We start from the raw sequence: 20,750 nt of genomic DNA on the forward strand, positions 1-20,750 counted from the left end.
CGCTCATATCCGTTAGTTTCGCAAACTTTGTTACGGGGTAGATTAAAATTGTACACTTCTACAAAGATAAGGGATATTTTATATTCAATAGTATAGATAAAGGATAAAAATAATCCTACAGGCATAGTTAAGGATTTTCTAAGTCTTTTCCTCTTAGTTTTATCCATAAGTATTACATTGAAATAATAGTATAGACTCACAAATACATTTTTTTAGTTTTAACTTCATATATTATACTGTATATTTTTTTCAACTGCAACCAAATAGCAAATTTAAACATAGTCGACCTCCTCACTTAAAATAAAATTTATATAAAAGATCATTTTTCCTTCCTACTCTTAATAGTAAGCTAAAATGAATTTTAGATTATAAAAATAAATATATTATTAAACACATCATTTTTTGGTCAAGTTTTCCAACGTATATTATTCTATTGTGTGAATAATAGAAGCATGCCATCATTTTTTAGCTTATTTTTGTAGCTTAGTTTTAGATTTTAGAAACTTTTTTCCAAAATGTACACATTTTAGCTCAACAATTTCAAAGTCAGTATTGTTTTAAGGGAATACCAAAAATGTGTAAAGTGTATTTGTAGAGCTTAAGCATCAACGGTGATGAAAGAATAAACCAGTTAGTAATACACACCATCAATCGCATTTACTCGATGCAATTTATTGAACTTACAATTTGCAATTATGAGTTGACCACTTTAATATTTTAGGAACTCTGCAGTACACGAGCTTTTTAAAATAAAATAAAATACGGAAGGCAGGGTCGGGTTATTGGTATGATGCGGATCTAAAAAGGGAGTGGTTTATATGTTGCATTGTCCACCAATTTATAAATTCTATTAGTTGGAGGGAACTCGTAATCAAGTTGAATGTGTCATATAAAAGTCGATGCGACTTATAAATCGCAATTAATCAACGACGCGATACGTGAATGTGACATACAATTCGCAGTTAATACTGGGAATTACGAGTGCGACTTATAAATCGCAATCGTTAAATGTGGCTTGTAAAAGCGAGTTATAAATCCCAATAATAAGAGTTGTAAACTGCAACCAGCGCTTATCATTGCATGCGACTATCTTTACGTTTTTCTTCTTATTCCGGCAAAAGCCATTTTGCTCCAATGGTTATTCAGAAAAGAAATTCCAAATCCTACTGTTCAATACCCAACGTTAACCCACTACTCCTCTCCCCTCTCATGCATCCTCTAATTCTTCAAGTTTTTCTTCTACTTCAATTCCTACCCATGTATGTTACTATCAATCTTTAATTCCTCTTTGATGTTCATGTTATACACCATATATAAGAAGTTGTAATCCGTTCTGCATTAGTCTTCAGGTTTTGCAACGAAAGAAGTGCCTTGATTGCTATATAGCGCCGGTTCTGATAATACAGAGAGTGATGAAGAAAGCGTGCTTGTTGGTAACCTGCCATTGATGAAGATGAAGATGAAGTTGGCAAAGAATATCCGATTAAGAAGGAAGAAACTTATTAGGAAAGAAAGGGCGATGGCCACCTTCAAAGTTGAAAAAGAACAAGAATGTTTAGTCTTTACCTCAAGACGTTTGCAAGAATGGCAGATTAATGTTGATCCATTATGCTTGCATCAGATAGGTTGCCTATATCACACCCCTTTGGGGTGCGGCCCTTCCCCGGACCCTGCATGGAAGCGGGATGCTTTGTGCACCGGGCTGCCCTTTCTGCCCGACAAAAAGGTACCAGTCAATAGAAAACAAAGAAGCTTAGACGATCTTCATATCAATCATTCATATAGAAATAGCAGAGACATAATTGCACATTTTCTTCGTTTAATCTGAAAAGGACGGAGGTGGCGACTGTACTGTTTCAAAGAAGTTCAATGACAAGCACCTTAAAAGTACAACAGAAAAGCGATTAAATGGAAACATCAAGAACTGAAGACACATGAAAATTAGATGAAAATGATATTATTCATTACTGGCATTTTCAATGATACATAGTTTTAGAATGAAGATTCAAGGTCAGAAGCAGTTGTTGTTGTCCTAATGCCGATGGATTTTCTTAATAAATCAAATGAAGTGAAAGAATACGGCAAGAGTACAACATCCATGTTCTCGCTAACTTTTTCGACCATAGTTTCAACTGGTGACACCTGCATATAATAACATAATAAGATTTCAAGGAAAGCAGTCACCAAATTAAAGGAAATAAGACTCTGTTCGGGTCAAGTATGAAATGGAACATGTCTGTACCTTCTTAGGATCTTCAAAAGAATTCTCATCCATCACATTGGTAGATGTTAATGTAGTTTTTGTCGCCCTAAAGGACTGGAATGAGTTCTGCTCCAATCCACTAATAGAGATTTTAAGAGTAACTGTGCTGCTCCCAAAGTTCACAACCTGGAAATATTATCTTTGACAAATGAGTCATGCGTGTAAAAAAGAACGACAAATGAGCCATGAAGTAACAGATGGAGACTAAGTTGTATAGTTGCAAAATGAACAGCTTTTGATTGTAGCAAGTATGAACTCAGACTGAACACCATATAAATCTATCCTCACTAAAGCAACCTAGGTAAGATATTAGGATTCCAAGTACTTAAAACATATGAACAAGAGCAGTCTTAGTTTGTTTGACACATGTAGGTTGTTCAAAGCAGAGTCGGATCCAGGATTTAATTTTTATGGGTTCCTGCAACGACTTTGAGTAAATTTTTAATAGTAACTGGGTTCACATTCAAACATTTATAGATAATTAGTGAATTTTTCGAACACATTTACACTGTTTGGAAAAAAGCTACTGGGTTCATGTGAACCCGTAGGTCGCAAGATGGATCCGCCCCTGGTTCACAGAGTGCTACGTGAACTTTGAATATAGATAATGTAAGTTTTGAGAGGCACTAATGATAACAGTCTATATGAAATTATATACTAGCGTACTTTTAGCATTTCAAGAGAAGAAATTATCTGAACCCTTAAATATTCATCAATCAGATCAATAAAGTCTCCACCTTTATTCTTAAGTACTCGTTGTCATCAATCTCATTTCGCCAGGTTATGGCAGATGCTATTAGCGAATCTGAAGAATTAGCTTGGAGTGTTGAACTTAGAAGAGTTGCGCCGTTTGACTCTTTGAAAAGGTGTTGCATCCAATAACTAGGGGTTCCATAGGCCTGTGAAGAAGTGAAAACAATCGCATCTGCTTTCCACCTAAGTAAAAGAGCATTATTTTACAGAGATGATCCAATTTTGAAGAAAATGAGAAGAAGAAGAAGAAGAAGAAGAAGAAGAAGAAGAGTAAGAGCAGAGAAATCAAACATACGTCCAGTCATTGTTATTAGCAAATAGGGGTGCATAGCTTGCCATTTCAACTGCATCACTGCATGAGAATAAATTATAGGTTATCGTCGAGCATAGAAATGATCAGTAGTTGATATATATTCCCAAAAATGGCAGGTACCTGTTCTTTTCTACCCCAATGAGGAAACCAGCTTCAGCCAATGCTGCTAAAAGACTACCTTTTCCAGCATCATTTCCGTGCACAGCATACTCACTTATAAAAGCCTATAGAAATAAACACTATACATAAGCACCACTAACAACAACAACAACAACAACAACAAATCCAGCATAGCCCCACAAGTGGAGGTTTGGAGAGGGTAGTGTGTACGCAAACCTTACCCCTACCTAGAAGGTAGAAAGGTTGTTTCCTATAGACCTTCGGCTCGAGGAAAGATGAAGAGAAAGCAGTAGTAGAACTATACATAAGCACCATTTAAAACAAAATGCAGTAATCATCAAAGGAACACTTAACCCTACCTTCGGTCCATTGCGTGGTGCGCCATCGAAATGGTTGGCAAGAGAGAACACAGTACTTGCATTGTCATAAATCTAACCACAGAAACATCACAACGTTAAAAGCTAGACATAAGGTAAACAAAGTTAGCTCCCAATGTACCTGCTTCGCGAAATATGGACTTAAACGACATCAAAATCTTACGTGAAAATCATATAAATCAGCCGGATGATCCAATGCTTTGGCAGAAGCATCACAGTTAGAGATTATCTCAATATCTGGGTAGGCTTCTTTGATTGCTGAATAGAACTTGAGGTAATTTCCTGAATCATATTACAAGGATTTCAGGTCTTGACTCAATTCTCAAAATTCTTGGGAGGCCATGAAACATGCGCGACTATAAAGTGATGTCCCAGCTACAAAGTTATAGGGCATACTATTCTTATGTATATCATGAAAATATGATCTGCTAAATACAGTAAGGTCTGCATACCATGGTACTGTGTCTTATCACAATCCTCGTTTCCAATAGCAACATATCTCAAATCAAAGGGCTCTGGATGTCCCATTGCAGCTCGAATCGAACCCCATTTTGAGTCAGGATCACCTCTTGCAAATTCAAGACCATCTAAGATTTCCTGGACATCGACAACATATGCTTATAAAACATAAAAGAGTGCTCAATATGCGATATCCACATACTTTTTTCACATATATGTGGGTCATGGGAAAATAAAGTCCATGAGTTGCTTCTAGACCTCTTTATGGTTTACAGTTGCTTCTGTTATAACCACTAAAACCCTTAAGGTTTGACTTTCATCTATTACATAAAATGTTCAATTTAATGAAACATAGGCTGAGTAGCGCAACGCTTCAATTCCAAGGATTATAGTCATCAAAAGTGTAGTGAGATTTAGCGAAAAATAGAGATTTCAACAACAACAAACCCAGTGAAATCCCACAAGTGGGGTCTAGGAAGGGTAATGTGTACGCAGACCTTACCCCTACCTTATGAAGGTAGAGAGGTTGTTTCCGACAGAAACCTCGACTCAAGAGAATTCATGACTGACAAAAGTGGAAACTAAAATGGAAAAAAGAAAGATCACGTTTAGAAAGTCTAATACCAATATGCCTCTATATTTGAGTAAACCTTTGGGAGTCTTGATAAGTTGCGTGTCCAGAACTTTTAGCATCAAATTGAACTTTATTACAGAATATATATGCCTTTCAAGTTTTTAATCAGATTTTAGCAAGTAGTGTCCATGTCATTTGTATAAGAAAATTCAGGAAACCTACTTGCACGAGAGGTAAGACATGGAAAGTGTCAACTTGATCATTGTGGCTGATTCCTGAGAATAATACAAGTATAGAGAAGAAAAAAAAGCTAATTAATTGCATGAAGAAAACACAGAATAAATGAAAAGAATAGTGCATCTTAGAATGTGGAGGAGATACCGTTGTTGAAAACCCAAACTGGCAATGCATCCAAGTCCTCTGCAAGCTGCAGAAAAAAAGGACTCGAGTTATCACACACAGTGGCGGAGCTACACTTTGGTAAGAGCGGGCAATTGACCACCCTTTGTCAGAAAATTACACTACGTATACAGGTAAAATATCATATTTTAGAGGTACATAACATATACTGAACACTCTCTGTCGGGATTTTTTTTTTACTTCTTTCAAATTTGAACATCCTTGAGGAAAATTCTGGCTAAGCCACTAATCACACACATAAGCATACCATTTCGTGTTAAGAGTGTTCGTGTGTACTTGGCCAGGTTCTTAAGTCCATTTGAATCAACTTCAGGAGAGCACAGAATGTTACCTGTAGAAACTCGAAATGACCAAGCCCATCATCAGTCCAGTAATTCCACACATCACCGAAATGCCCAGGCCTCTCTTCCCATGGTCCAATAGTTTCTTTCCACCGAAATGCATTTCTTAACCAGCTGCCTTCGACAAAACAGCCTCCTGCAGACATACATGGTGATAAATTTATCCACATTGAACAACATTATCAAATACTTCAACCTTGTAAAATAAGACATAGATGGAGTTAAAATACTTATACGAACACTAAATATATTTGGGAAGTACGAAGTGGGAAGCATGAACGGTCCCAAATGACTGCACTATCAAATGACAGATAGACTCCTCCTCAACTTCTCATAATTGTTTCATCATAGCATAGAAAATTCCTTTTATCGATAAGAAGAACTAGATTACTTGATCTCCAGTTGGCTTGAGCATAATCAACGGAAAGTATCCTTACGGCATTGTAGATTTCTTATTTTCACGCATGTTAACATAAGTTTCTTTATTAATGAATACATTTAACTTCATTATAGGAACACTGTGAGCATAATTTCCAGTTACATTCAATTACTTTAAGGAGTAACTGATCACTCGTGGCTTTTAAGGCATCTCTTTGAGTATCATTCTTTTTATGATAATGTGTAACAATATTCTTTCTCATCAAGAGGGAAGTGAGTAGAGAAGCCAAAATAACTATGAGGTAGAAAATATTAACTCTGATTCAATTGCAAATAAACCATATAAATGCTGCTCCATCGGCTGGTAATGTTACCTGGAAATCTGATGAATGCTGGTTTTAAGGCCTTTAGCATTCCAAAAAGGTCTTTCCGGAAGCCATGCCCCTGCACCAAGAAAATCGCCAAAATTACATTTATGACTTGATTACATCAAGAAGAAAGCAAAAAACTGAACCACACCATGCTCACTAACATAGAAGGATCAATTAAGTAATGGTATTTATAGCGAAAAACAAGGGCAACTAATAGTTGCAATAATTTGTAAATTTATTCAGGTTAAGTTGACAACTACTGGATGTTCTTGGTTAAATGGTTAGCAAGCCTTCTAATTTTCTTAATTTAAACCTAATAAAATTCAACTCCTTAATAAAAGTTAAATCCTTCTCCGAAAAGTTAATAATAAGTTCCTAATATTCATTACCTTGTATGTGTCCAGAGGCATCAATGATACTTGATCAAACCACATAACACCCTTTGTGGTTGATCTCAGTTCCAGTCGTGAATTGGGATCTGTTCCTTCAGCTTCCAACAAAACCTCCACCTTTGTCCAATTTGATACATTTGCAGCTCTGCAAGAACATTAAAGAATGAACTGTAAGCAAGATCTGAACTTTGTCGAAACATTGGTATGAAAAATTGGAAACATAGAAAACAATATATGTAGCATATGATACTTACACTACGACAACAGTAGCCAGCTTCTTTAGTCCATTTGAACCGGTTAAACCTACTAATAAATTTATCGACTCTTGGGAACGCACATAAAACACCAGTTTGTATTTCTTTCCCTGTTCAATATTCTGCATGAAAGCATAAAAATAAGGAAAACAAGTAACAAGGACACAACAAACTCATGAGTATATAAACATAGAAACGCTAGAGTCTAATGGTCGTTACTTGGTTTTGTTTTATTGATCATAATCTGAATAAACCACAAAAGCACAAAAAGCAAAGTAGCGATAGCACACAAAAAAATCTTATTTACCATATAATTTTAGTGGAAATCAACATGAGAGACTTGAAAATACATATGAAGCAAGTTTGTTGTGCTTTCGCTATTTGCCAGAATAGTGAACATTTTTATGGTGAATATCTGCGAGAGGAACTTAGAGACCTGTAAAGAACATTAAGTCAAGATAAAAAAAGTTGGTAAAATACCATGCCCCAGAATCCCGGGTTATGGACACCAACTCCTCCATCTGGACAGATTTTGGCACCTTTATTGTCACAAAGCACCTGCACTTGCAGTGCAACTTTATTCTGATCAAAGCATGATGAAAGATCAGTTGATACGATCACAGAAGACTCATCGCCAATGATAGACCAAGGTTCAATGCTAGATGGAAATTTATGGCCGCCAGATTCAAAACCTGAAAATGGTTTTTCAAGAAAATTTAAAATTAACATCAAAGACAAGAATATTAAGAGGCAAAGCCTATGACTGTACATGACTGGAAATCAATTGATAATTTTAAGGGCCTTATTGTTATACTCACCAAAGTCTTGTTATCAATCGAAAAGCATAACTGTTGAACCATAGTACCGTGCTAGAACATATAAACTCTCCAATTTAACATTTCATGTACAACTATAGTTCAAAGAAAAAGTAATTATGACGATAGAAGCGAGGAAAAAATCATATATTAATGTGTCTGAGTTTCTATTTGACCAAGAGTAAATGTCATTGTCTTCATATTTTCCACCTATAAATCCTGCTCTTCCTTTTCGTTTTAAAATGAAAGATAGGTATAAGCATTCTCTCCAAGTGAAAACATGTATTTATTCAATTTACAGGCTTTTCCTTTTCTAAATCAACCAAAAAACTGAAGCTCACCTCTGTTGCTGATAAGTTCAGCCCATAATCCACCAGCACCAGCATGATTGATCTCCTGAAACAAAATACCTAAGGTGTCATATATTATTCAATTGAAAGTATCCAATCATCACGGTAAATGCATCCCATTTGATTTTCCAAGAGTCTGGTAATAGTTTCCAACTTATGCCAATAAAATAAAGTAGGAAGGACTTCCAGCCAGATAGTTGGAGAAATGTGAATAGGTATTATTTTACTTTTTTGCCTTTTTTTCTTTCCGTAATTCAAGAACCCTGAACCTTAAAAGTTAAAACAGGAGTAGGTTGATGCAATGCATGAAATAATTTTATTCCAAGGTACAATTTCATTAAGAGGAATGTTATAATTCCATAAACTCACCTCAAAGAATATTCCAAAGAGAGTATCCGGCATTTTCCTCGCTGATGCTTCAGATGCATTTACTAACAGTAGCGCTGTTTCGTTTGCATCAATCCCACTTGCAGAACATTGGTATTGGAGGGATATTCCAAATAGAACTAAAAGGAGAATACGACAAAGGGAGCGGCTTGAATCCATATCCTTCTCACACCATTCAATGTTCTCTGAACCTGTTTAAGCTTCAACAAAGATGCTAATTCAGTAACATTTTGATCAATCATAAGAAGAAAAGTAAAAAAGTAGCCAACTTTTGCAACAACCTAATGGTCATCAAGAGATAAGACCACTAAAATGATTGTTCAAAATCAAAGAATACAACTGAAAAAATCATAAATATAGTAAGATTGTTTTAGTGTGGACAGAGGGGTAACGGCTAATTCACTAATTTACATAGCATCCAAGTTACTGTCAAACATTAACAGACTAAAACTTTAAATCCAAGAATCCATAGGGCACTCCAGTAAGCTGGATTCAGTAGGAAATATAATAGCTCAAAATCCAAAGAACTGGTAACATACTCAAGTATCCAACTTACAATGAGAGTTGGATTGGACAGATAACTAGTTTAATATCTTGCTCTTTTAAGTAATTATTAGTATATCTTTTTACTAACTCTCACTTGTCCCTTTCCCAAAATCATAAGTGAGGACCAGTCCAGTATGACCTCGCACCATATTTAAAACTAGATAAAGGAAGAAAAGAATGAAAAAAGAGAATAAAATAAGTCTTTCCCTTTTGACTCAAGTATCGACTCATCCAGTCAATGAAAAGAGAAAAGCTTTAAATTTTCTTTTACTTCTCACTTTTCCAGTAAATTCAACCAAAGGAACCACTAAAGGATGTGGTGCAGCGGATGGGGCTGCTCTACCAGAGGTCTCGGATTCTAGCCCTGGGTATGGAAAAATCCTTGGTAGGGAGCGCTTTCCCCCGAATGGAGCCCTACGCGGCGGCTGGCGCGAATCCGGATATAGTCGGCCTCCCATGTAGGTACTCAACACTGGGCGGGAAATCAAAAAAAGACACAGGAAAACTACTTTTCTTTCCCTTTCTCCTCCTTTCTTCTCTTTATTTAAGTAAAATTTAGAAGCTGAATTACAAGGAGAGACACAGGCAAAACACAAAACAAGCATTTGACTAGCCACAATTTGATAAAACAACTAAGTAGATGTCTGCTTGAGTAAAAGAAGGGGGTGGGGATTCGGGGCAACTACACAAGATACCGACAAATTAATCAGTTAAGCAATATATTAAGCTAGAAAAACATCAAAAGACTGTGATATTACGATCACAACAACAACAACAACATACCCAGTATTATAGGGGATAACACAATCAATTGACAAGAATTGCTGAATCCATGTGAGAAAGCAGCAAATATAACAGTTAAGTACAATTAATTGCAAGAAAACAATTACTGTATGTAATAAACACAAAAGGCGAAAACTTCATTTGTTTCAAGCTCACTCATTTTTCACCTGGAAATGCCACAAAGCAATCTTCTTGATTTAGTAATCTAGTGGGAATAACACTATTCTGGGGGGAAATCTTTAGTTAGTAATACAGTGATCTCACTCTTGTGCATGTGTAATTAAGTGTTATATATATGTACTGAATCAAGATTTCTGTATGCATGCATTGTGTATATATATATATATAGAGAGAGATTGAAGTGGGGCATAACATAGAAGAATTGTTGCTTGAAGTATGTAAACTATGGAGAGGCAGAAGAAGAAACAAAGCAAGTCCTGACATCATTACCTTTGCTTTCACGTAAACATCTTTAATTTGTTCCCTTGTAGTGGCAAATGGTTTTTCAGGACTCACTAATGTCACCATTCCCTTTAGAGTACCTTTTCCATTGACCCCACAAGGGCCCCACACTCTGCAAATTGCTGCTTATTTGATTATCTGTTTGCTCAAAATTTCAACTACACCCCAACCTACCACCCTTATACATTTCGTCTCATATACTCCCTCCATTCACTTTTACTTGTTTATATTGATACTCTCTTCGTTTCAATTTAGACGAGGTAGTTTGACTCGGTACAAAGTTCAAGAAAAAAAAAAAAACTTTTGAAACTTCCGGTCTTAAAAGCTCTTGGAATAAAAGCTTTGTGTGGTTATAAAACTTTTCATTAAGAGTAAAATGGGTAAAATGAAGAGTTTAAAGTTGAATTATTGCCAATTGTAGAAATGTGTGTTCTTTTTGGAACGAACTAATAAAGAAAGTGTGTCATCTAAATTAAATAAAGTGCATAATTTACCATAATACCCATATTAATTGGTACATAGTTGTAATGGATTTGAAAATTGATTTGGAATAAGTAACTAATGCTAAGGGCAAAACAGAAAAAATAAGTTATTTTTCTTTTGATATGCGAAAAGTGACAAGTAAAAAATGAAAAAAAAATTTAGAATAATTTGACAACTAAAAGTGACTGGTGGAGTAGTATTTATCTAAACTTTATGTTTTCCAATAAATATTTTCTAGAAAGAACTCTTTCAAGCTCCCTTTTTTCCAATAGGCATAGGCATTTACAAACAAATTTAGCTCGCCGGGCTAACGGGAACATAATTTAAATATTGGCCTCAATTTTTACTACTTGAAACGTGAAACCTCTTAGTTAAAGGTCGTGAGATTTCAACAGCCATCCTATTATATAATCCTTAGGGGTCGTTTGGTTGCCGGTTAGAGTTATGCAGGTATTAGTTATACATGTATTAGTTATGCAGGGATAAGTAATGCAGGGATTAGTTATGCAGGTATTAGTTATGCAGAGATTATTTTTTTGAATGTTTGGTTTGTTGTATTAGAAATTGATTTACATTATATAAATTTTAAAGTAAAATGCTTGTTTACAACTATACCCCTGACCTTCTTTTGCATTGTTTTTTCTCTCTTTCCATTTATGTAGGAAACAATTTAGTTAGGAACTTTGGGTGTTACTTTCACTTCTTCGTCATACTACTGAACTATGTGAAGTTTAGACATATTTGATTTGCACTTCTTAGTTTTGGTATTTCCATTTTCTAGTGGCTTCTCCAGTTTGCTTTTGCTAGTTTGTTCTTTAAAAATGAGAGAAGACAAGGTATATAGTTGGCAAGTGAAAGCAAGTGAAACCTGTTAGACGGGTTGGCAGAGAAATAAGGAAGCCTTATGTGTAAAGTGATCGGGGTAAATTTGTCATTTCAGTATTTTATCCATGTATTAGTAATACATGTATTAGTTATTCCATCTTCTACCCCGCATAAAATAATACACAGATTGACTCATAACTTATACATGTATTATTTATGCATAATTGAAAAATGTCAACCAAACATGGTATTAGTTATGCAGAATTTTATACAAAATAACTATTGCCTACCAAACATGGTATAAGTTATGTTACCCCTTATACATGAATAACCTTTCTTCTAACCAGCTACCAAACGACCTCTTAGTGAGTTAGTGTAACTATTATTTGATTTTAAATAAGTTAAAATCTGTTAGAAATATATTTTATTTCCAAATTGGTTAAGATTGATTAATTGAATCTTCTTTACTCATTTTGCTTTGTTTAGATCAACAAATTTAAATGACTAAATAAAGAGAAGTAAAATCGTAACAAACTTAAATGACTAATGAAGAAAATTGCAATGCATGAGGCAAAATAACTACCGCTTATTAATGGGAAAGGAAATACAAATATGAGAATAGGATCACATGGATATTCTATAATTTGTTATGAGAATATCAGAACTTTAGAGGCAAAACGTGATCGAATAACCAGTACAGAAAAATTCACGATAAAGTGTAAAAGTAAGATTGTCAAGGGCCATGTCTATTTGTGGAAAATTAAATCAGAAAACATGATTGCCCTAATGATTTTGGAAAATAGATGACAAGAGTGACCAAAAATAATTTCTTATCTAAAACGGTTTTTGTTTACACTAAAAACTGGATAACAATTAAACTTATAATGTGGTTTTAAGGATATGTGATTTCACCTAATATCAATTGATTAACTTAAAGATAAGTGATGAGAATTAACAAGAATGTAAAACAAACTAATGCTTGGACAGTGCCCTCGAGCTTAGTAAAGTAAGAACAGTTAAAGAACAACAAGTTGATGAACCAGATAAATATTTTATTGCCTTGATCGTTATGAATGTAAAATATTTACAAAATGATTAGGGCCCTCTTTATATAGCAGAGGAGTCCTGGTTATGGTACAATTCTAATTACGGAAGTAAATCCCATGATTGGTACAAATAACCATTCTTGATTTGATCTGTTCCGAGATTTCCGCCGTGATCTTCGACCGGTTACGGATATCTCGCCTTTCCATTATTGCACTTCACTCGAAGTCGGTCATACTTAGTCTCGATTACTGCTGGCCTCGGTCTCGACAGACACCTCGATTCTCGAACTCGCCACCTCGTCTTCCTGATCCATTACGAGGCTGCCCCTCGATATAATCCTCTAGTACCGATTAAATAGCAAAATTGGGCAAGCCCGATTTTAACCGTATAGAGGTTTACATTTTATGTCCTTTGGACTTGAGAACTTTGATATAGACAAAACAAAAGCGTTAATTCACTCCAAAAATTAGCCTATAAAGTTTGACATTTCATTCGGCATATAAATGCAATAACAATCTCTTTGTAATCAACAAGGGACTCAATAGATTATAATGGAACTTATCTAGCAAATAAAATTTTGACATTATTAGTTAAATCAAATGTGTAACGGGTTAAATTACAACAACAGCAACAAATTCGTTATAGTCTGGGGAGGATAATGCGTATGCAAACGTTAGCCCTACCTTGAAAGTAGAAAGGCTATTTCCAAAAGACCCTCGACTCAAGAAAAGATAAAAAGAAAACAGTAGCAACAAGCAGTAACAACAGCAAGATATTAAAAAACAAGCATAATGAACGACGTGTAGTAATAGAGATTTGTAACACGTTAAATTGAATTTGAAATAATTATCAATATAAAAGTACTTTCTGTGATGACCCAAAGGGTCATCCTTTATTTTAGAATCCGATTCCGTATTTCGAGGCCTTAAAAACCTCCATTTATCTTTTCTCGATTTGCTTGCGCAGTCCGGGCGCGTATCCGGAAAGCTTTTATGTGAAAAATTTAAGAAAAGATGATTTTTGGCTTAAAAAGATGATTTTTGTTGACTTTGGTCAACGTTTTGGGTAAACGGACCCGGACCCGTGTTCCGACGGTCCCGTAGGGTCCGTAGTAAAAAATGAGACTCGGGCGTATGCCCGGAAACGAATTACGAGGTCCCTAACCTGAGAAATAAATTTTTGAAGAAAATTGATAAGACTGAAAATGCAATGATTTAAATGATTTGTTCTTATTGGTATCGGGCCCGTATTTTGGTTCCGGAGCCTGGTACAGGTCCATTACAATATTTGAACCTTATATGTGAAATTTGGTGAAAAACGAAAGTAATTTGACGTGATTCGGGCCTTTGGGTGAGAAAATAGAAAGTTTAAAACTATCTTGAAAATTTCATGTGTTTTGGTGTTGAATTCATAGTTCTAGGTGTTATTTTGGCAATTTGATCGCATGAGCAAGTTCGTATGATGTTTTAAGATTTTTGTGCATGTTTGGTTTGGAGCCCCGAGGGCTCGGGTGAGTTTTGGATAGGCTACGGAATGATTTTGGACTTGAGAAAAATTTTCTAGTATGTTGCAGGTCTGCAGACTTCGCATTTGCGAAGTCTGGCTCGCAAATGCGATCATCGCATTTGCGAAGGTATTTCGCATTTGCGATCCGAAGGCTGGGAAGGGGACCTTCGCATTTGCGAAGCTCATTGTCGCAATTGCGATTGGAACAGAGGCCGCATTTGCGAACACTAGTTCACATTTGCGATGCCAGCATGCCAGGCCAAGCTTCGCATTTACGAAGTAATGTCCGCATTTGCGAGTTCGCAATTGCAACCTGTGATCGCTAATGAGATAACTGCGACTGTTCAAAACAATTTTTGGATGGAATTTTTCATTCATTCTCCCATTTTACAAAACCTAAACTTCTAGAGGCGATTTTTCAAAGACCATTTCTTCCCCAAATCATAGGTAAATGATTCTTAACTCATTTCTTTCAATGTATTCCATCTTTTTACAAGATTTCATCCTAGAATCTAGGGATTTTCATGGTGGAATTGGGTATTTTGGTAGAACTTAGAAATTTCGAAATTTGGGGATTTGGACCTCAAAGTGAGGCCGGATTCCAAAATCAATTGCTTATCCGGGCTCGAGGTGAATGGGTAATCGGATTTTGGTCCGAATTTCGAGTTTTGACCAAGCGGGCCCGGGGTCGATTTTGACTTTTTGGAGAAAATATTGAAAAATCTATAATTATACATTGGAATTGGTTTCTTTAGCGTTTATTGATGTTATTAAGTTAAATATGGCTAGATACGAGTGGATTGGTGGTGGAATCGAGAGGTAAATCGGTATTTGAGCTGTGAATTACCCGTTGGCTTGAGGTAAGTGTTTGGTCTAACCTTAGGGATCCCCGACTTGCTTGCTATGTGAAATACCATGTGTGTGGCGTATAGGTGTGGTGACGAGCACCTATGCGTCGCCAAATTACTTGTTTAGCCTGTTCCCTTGTCCCGTTTCCCTATATATTGCTCTCCTGCCTTACTTGCTACTTGCTTATTGATGTTTCCATGTCTAATTGCTTCTTGTTAAATATTGCTTCACTATTGGTGTTGTTAATTGTTCCATTATATCACATTGTTGGTTTATTGGTGCTTCATGGTACACTTTGGTTGGTCTCGCTGTATAGTTTTAACTGGTAAAGTTTCATAATTGTAGTAATATTCCATTGTGTTGGGTTGAGGTATAAGTGTTGTGGAGGATTTGAGTTAACTTGTGAAACACTTGTCTTTATTTTGTGATTGGTGCTGATGTATATATTGGGATCGGGTTGCACGTCGCAAGAAGGAGTAATAAGGGTGGACAGGTGGGATCGGGTTGCACGCCGCAACAGGAGAAATAGGGGTGATATATTGAGGAGTAATAAGGGTGGACTGGTGGGATTGGGTTGCACGCCGCAACAAGGAGTAATAGGGGTGAATGCTTATATTGTTATTGATTATAAGGTGGGATCGGGATGCGGGCCGCATCATTTGTTGTTTATGTATTCATATTCTGCTGAGATTCATTATTGTGGTGTTGAAACTCCCTTAAGGATTGGTTATAGCTAAGTATTGGTAGGTTCCGCATTTATTTAATGCAAGTTACAATTATATTACATTCTGTATTTCCTTTCTGTTTTAGTATAAACTGTTGCAGGTTATATATGTTGTTATGCCCCGCCGTAGCCTCGTCACTACTTCTGTTACATCTCGCATTTTCGTACATAAAAGTTTCGTCTTCAGTTAATCGACATAGACTAGGGGATAAGATTATCTTGAGGTTAACGTATTTATGCTATTTATAACAAGCAATAAGTAAGTGTCATGAAGGATAAAAGGGTACACAAATTAAAAAAAAATGAATTTCGTGGAAGGTGGCCGATTTGGAATAAAATACGGGTCGAGCGATAATACCCGATAATTATGGACTAATACCATACAAGGTACCATATGACCATGATAGAATGATGTATAAAATGTATTAAAAATAAGTAGAATTTTAAGTAATTTGAGATAATTTTTAATTATGCGGGTAATTGATTAATTATCGGGTAACGGGACATTACCTAATTAACTAATAAGTGGATAAAGTTTAATATTTTCCACCCCTCAAAACGTGGCAGCTAGCCACATTGTATAAGTCATTTCTTTGTTAGGTGGCAGAATGATACACCTTCACTCCATTATTTTCCATATTCAGTAAAGACTAAACCATAGAATAATATTCATTCTTACATCAAAGTTTCTTTCAACCAAACCAAATGTTAGCCATTTTACAGAACATCTTTCAACCAAATCCAAAACGTTAACCATCTTCAAAGCTTTCAATAAAGATTCATTTCTCATATCTTGAAATCAAGGTCACAATCAGAACGTTAGAAACGTTTAAAAATTCAAGCTCCTACAAGATATTAACAACGAGACTCTTGCAATCAAATTCTCCTACAAGGAATATTATACGGATTTTCCCTACTCCAGGTATGTTAAGGCTATCCCTTCTTTCTTTTTGGCATGATCCAAATTATACAGAAGAAACGAGCAAACGCACGGTTTTCATAAATTACTCTATTCATAGAAATACTAGGAGTGTCTATATTCTTGATTCCCCACGTGAATTATCATTATCTTCTGTTCATGGGTCCCAGAAAAATATGTATTTGATAATGTTTATCCGAAAGGCATATTGATTTTTATGGCGTACCGAGAAAATTTTATTAACGTATTTCTTATGCATTTCATGTATTTATACATGTACATTGACCCATGACCAGATGGCGTTATATACGCGTATGCGTATATATATATATATATATATATATATATATATATATATATTATTTATATGGGATATGGGAAAAGGTTACGGCGTTATATACGCACCACCACCTGATCAGTTGGTATATGTTCATGATGTTGCCCACAGTGGCCGAGACGATATGATGGGATGCCCTCAGAGGCTTGATGATATTGTGTACACCTATACCTATGCATGATACGACATTTATATGCACGTTCATGACATTATAAATGTTTCAGGATTTATAAAGTTATTCAGATTTACAGATGGATTTCTTTATTCCATGTTTCATCTATGTCTCTTATGTGCTGATTTTCATGCCTTACATACTCAGTACATTATTCGTACTGACGCCCTATTTTCCGGGGCCTGTGTTTCATGCCCGTAGGTGCGGGTAGGCAAGTCGACAGTCCCCCTTCTTAGGATCCTTGATCAGCGAGAATTGGCGTGCTCCACTTGATCCGGAGCTGCTTTTTGTTTTTGGTACGATACGCTTGTATATATATATGGGTATGACGTGGCTCAGTCCCGTCTTTGTACATTTGTATTTCTATTAGAGATCTGTAGACAGTTATATACAGTTGGATAGTATGTGGCCTTGTCGGCTTTCAGTTTTTGGTATATAGTTGTCTATCGCAGCCTTGTCGGCTCGCCCATTGTAATCCACACGTATATGTATATATGTCTTTTGGAAAGGTTTTCCTCGCGCCTGTTACTCTCGTAATTCAGTAGATATTATTCATGTTTATATCTTAGTCGCATGCTTAAGGGTGTTCGATAGGTAGGACTCGGGCACTCGTCGCAGCCCATCGGTTTGGGTCGTGAAAAAAGTGGTATCAGAGCAGTTCTGTCCTAGGGTTGTCTACAGACCGTGTCTAGTAGAGTTTTGTTTATGGGTGTGTTGTGTACCACACTTATAGACAGGAGGCTACAGGACATATAGGATGTTATCCTCTCTTTTTATCTCAGATCGTGCGAGATAAGATTTCATGTTCCTAACAATATGTTACGTTTTCAGCGATGCCTCCGAAGACTACAGCCGCTCAGAAGGGAAAGTCCGTGGCTGGCGAGACTACTAGTCGAGCGCCACGAGTTACCAGGGCTCGGGGAGAGTCTCATAGTGAGATTCCATCTCAGACTTCACATACCCCACCCTTTTTAGAATAGCTCCGAGAGGCACCAGCTCCAGCGCCCGCCCCTGTACATCCAACTCCTCAACCAGATGCACCGGGTCAGGAGATGAGAGTTGCTATTCAGCTATTAACCCGATTAGTAGCTGCACAGGCTCGGCGTCAGGAAGTAGGTATTGGTCATGCAGATAGGTCCGTCAGTGCGAGGGTTCGTGACTTCATTAATTTAGACCCTCCGGTATTCACTGGGGCAGATCCAAATGAGGACCCTCAGGTATTTATTGATAGAATGCAGAGGACGTTAAGGGTAATGAAGGCCACTGCGAATGAGTCAGTTGAGCTAGCCTCCTATAGACTCCGAGACGTTGCAGTTAATTGGTACGAGTCTTGGGAATTGTCCAGAGGTGAGGATGCCCCTCCAGCAGTATGGCAGGAGTTTACAGAAGCTTTTCTTCGTCATTATCTGCCACCAGAGCTTAGACGGGCCAGAGTTGATAGATTCTTGACCCTTCGGCAAGGTAACATGAGTGTTCAGGAGTACATTCTTCAGTTTGATTCGTTGGCTAGGTATGCTCCCACTATTGTATCTAAGATGGAGGATCGGGTTCACCGGTTCATGATTGGAGTAGATCCTCACTTGCTTAACGATTGTATGTCGGTCTCACTTCAGCCGGACATGGATATTTCTCGTATTCAGGCATATGCTCACGATGTAAAGGAGCATAAGCAGAAGCAGAGGATGGATCGTGAGCATGATAGAGCCCAGAATAAGAGAGCGAGTTCTTCGGGTCCTTCTGGTGAGTTTCGAGGTGGTCAGAGGCAACAGTACCCGAGGTATCCAGACCAGCCATCGGCTAGCGCACCCCCTCAGTTTGGCGGTAAGAAATTTGATCGTTCCACATATTCAGGGTTTGTTCAGAATTTCAGGGCCCCAGGTTCTAAGTATAGGGGTGAGTCAAGTCAGATGAGGCCGCCCTTGCCACGATGTGCTTAATATGGTAAGCAGCATGCCGGGCAGTGCCGTGTGGGACTGGGTGTTTGTTGTACTTGTGGTTATCCGGACCACGTTATGAGGGATTGTCCGACGAGGGGTGATGCAAGCATAGCTCAACCAGCAGGATCTATAGTTGGTTCGTCATCATCAGTACGCCCCCTGGGCAAGGTTCAGAAGCACCAGTGAGTCGCGGTAGAGGTAGAGGCAGAGCATCTAGCTCGAGCGGTCCTCAAAACCGCATTTATGCATTGGCAGGACGACAGGACCAGGAGTCATCGCTTGATGTTGTTACAGGTATATTATCAGTCTCCTCATATGGTGTATATGCACTAATTGACCCAGGTTCCACCTTATCATATGTTACTCCGTTGGTTGCTAGTAAGTTTGGAATAAAACTTGAATTGGTTAAACCTTTTGAGGTGTCTACACCTGTTAGGGACTCATAGCTAAGCGAGTATATAGGGGTTGTATAATAGTAGTTCATAGTCGAGCTACCGTAGCGGACCTAATCGAGTTGTATATGGTAGAATTTGATGTTATAATGGTTATGGATTGGTTGGCTTCTTGTCATGCCAACGTTGATTGTAGATCAAAGATAGTCTGCTTTCAATTTCCAGGGGAGCCTGTTTTGGAGTGGAAAGTTAATACGGCGTCGCCGAGAGGAAGATTTATTTCCTATCTCAAGGCAAGGAAGATGATCAGAAAGGGCTGTATTTATCACTTAGTTCGGGTTCAAGATGTGAACTTAGAGTCACCAACCATTCAGTCCATCCCTGCGGTTAATGAGTTTCCCGATGTTTTTCCCGATGAGCTTCCAGTTTTTTCGCCAGAGCGAGAAATTGAGTTTGCTATTAACCTACTACCGGATACTCATCCAATATCCATTCCTGCCTATAGAATGGTCCCCGGAGAGCTGAAAGAGTTAAAGGAACAACTAAAGGACTTGCTTGAAAAAGGCTTTATCAGGCCTAGTACATTAGCGTGGGGGGCACCTGTGTTATTTGTGAGGAAGAAAGATGGTTCCTTACGGATGTTTATTGATTACAGACAGTTGAATAAGGTGACAATCAAGAATAAGTACCCACTCCCGAGGATTGATGATTTATTTGATCAGTTGCAAGGTGCCAAGTGTTTTTTAAAAATAGACTTGAGTCCGGGTACCATCAGGTAAGGGTTAAGGAGGAAGATATTCCGAGGACAGCATTCAGGACCAGATACGGGCACTTTGAGTTTCGTGTTATGTCGTTCGGTTTGACCAATGCCCTAGCAGTATTCATGGATTTGATGAACCGTGTGTTCAGGCCCTTTTTAGATCTGTTCGTAATTGTTTTTATCGATGATATATTGGTGTATTCTCGTTCAGAGGCTGAGCATGCAGATCATCTGTGTACTGTGCTCAGAGTTCTACAAAAAGGGAAGTTGTATGCAAAATTCTCTAAATATGAATCTGGTTGAACTCTGTAGCTTTCCTTAGGCTTATCATTTCGGGTGAAGGCATCCGGGGGGATACACAAAAGATTGAGGCAGTAAAGACTTGGCCTAGACCCACGACACCGACGGAGATTCGTAGCTTTCTCGGTTTGGCAGGTTATT

General features: G+C 37.3%; 1 protein-coding gene across 3 annotated transcripts; it reads right to left on the bottom strand.

The window, feature by feature from the left end:
* Positions 1 to 948: 948 nt before the first annotated feature.
* Positions 949 to 10,228, bottom strand: LOC109242161 (alpha-L-arabinofuranosidase 1-like). Of its 3 annotated transcripts, XR_002070363.1 has the most exons (20): positions 10,064 to 10,228; positions 8,550 to 8,758; positions 8,172 to 8,226; positions 7,496 to 7,707; positions 7,016 to 7,137; positions 6,759 to 6,906; positions 6,373 to 6,442; positions 5,611 to 5,756; positions 5,241 to 5,286; positions 5,082 to 5,134; positions 4,279 to 4,423; positions 3,990 to 4,108; positions 3,809 to 3,880; positions 3,450 to 3,553; positions 3,312 to 3,368; positions 3,001 to 3,199; positions 2,243 to 2,389; positions 2,095 to 2,142; positions 1,567 to 1,711; positions 949 to 1,438 (listed from the first exon to the last, which is right to left on the bottom strand). XR_002070363.1 is itself a non-coding variant. In XM_019409002.1 (18 exons), exons 2-18 carry the CDS (start codon positions 8,724 to 8,726, stop codon positions 1,993 to 1,995), a joined length of 2,022 nt encoding a protein of 673 aa, XP_019264547.1. In that variant the 5' UTR covers positions 8,727 to 8,758; positions 10,064 to 10,228; the 3' UTR covers positions 1,912 to 1,992. The 3 variants fall into 3 exon arrangements, 2 of the variants coding, with proteins under 2 accessions (XP_019264547.1, XP_019264548.1); XM_019409002.1 differs by lacking the exons at positions 949 to 1,438; positions 1,567 to 1,711 and having other exon boundaries at positions 1,912 to 2,142; XM_019409003.1 differs by lacking the exons at positions 949 to 1,438; positions 1,567 to 1,711 and having other exon boundaries at positions 1,912 to 2,142; positions 8,550 to 8,767.
* Between the last annotated feature and the right edge of the window lie 10,522 nt (positions 10,229 to 20,750).

The sequence above is a fragment of the Nicotiana attenuata genome, unplaced genomic scaffold, assembly GCF_001879085.1.
Source record: "Nicotiana attenuata strain UT unplaced genomic scaffold, NIATTr2, whole genome shotgun sequence".
NCBI lineage: Eukaryota > Viridiplantae > Streptophyta > Magnoliopsida > Solanales > Solanaceae > Nicotiana > Nicotiana attenuata.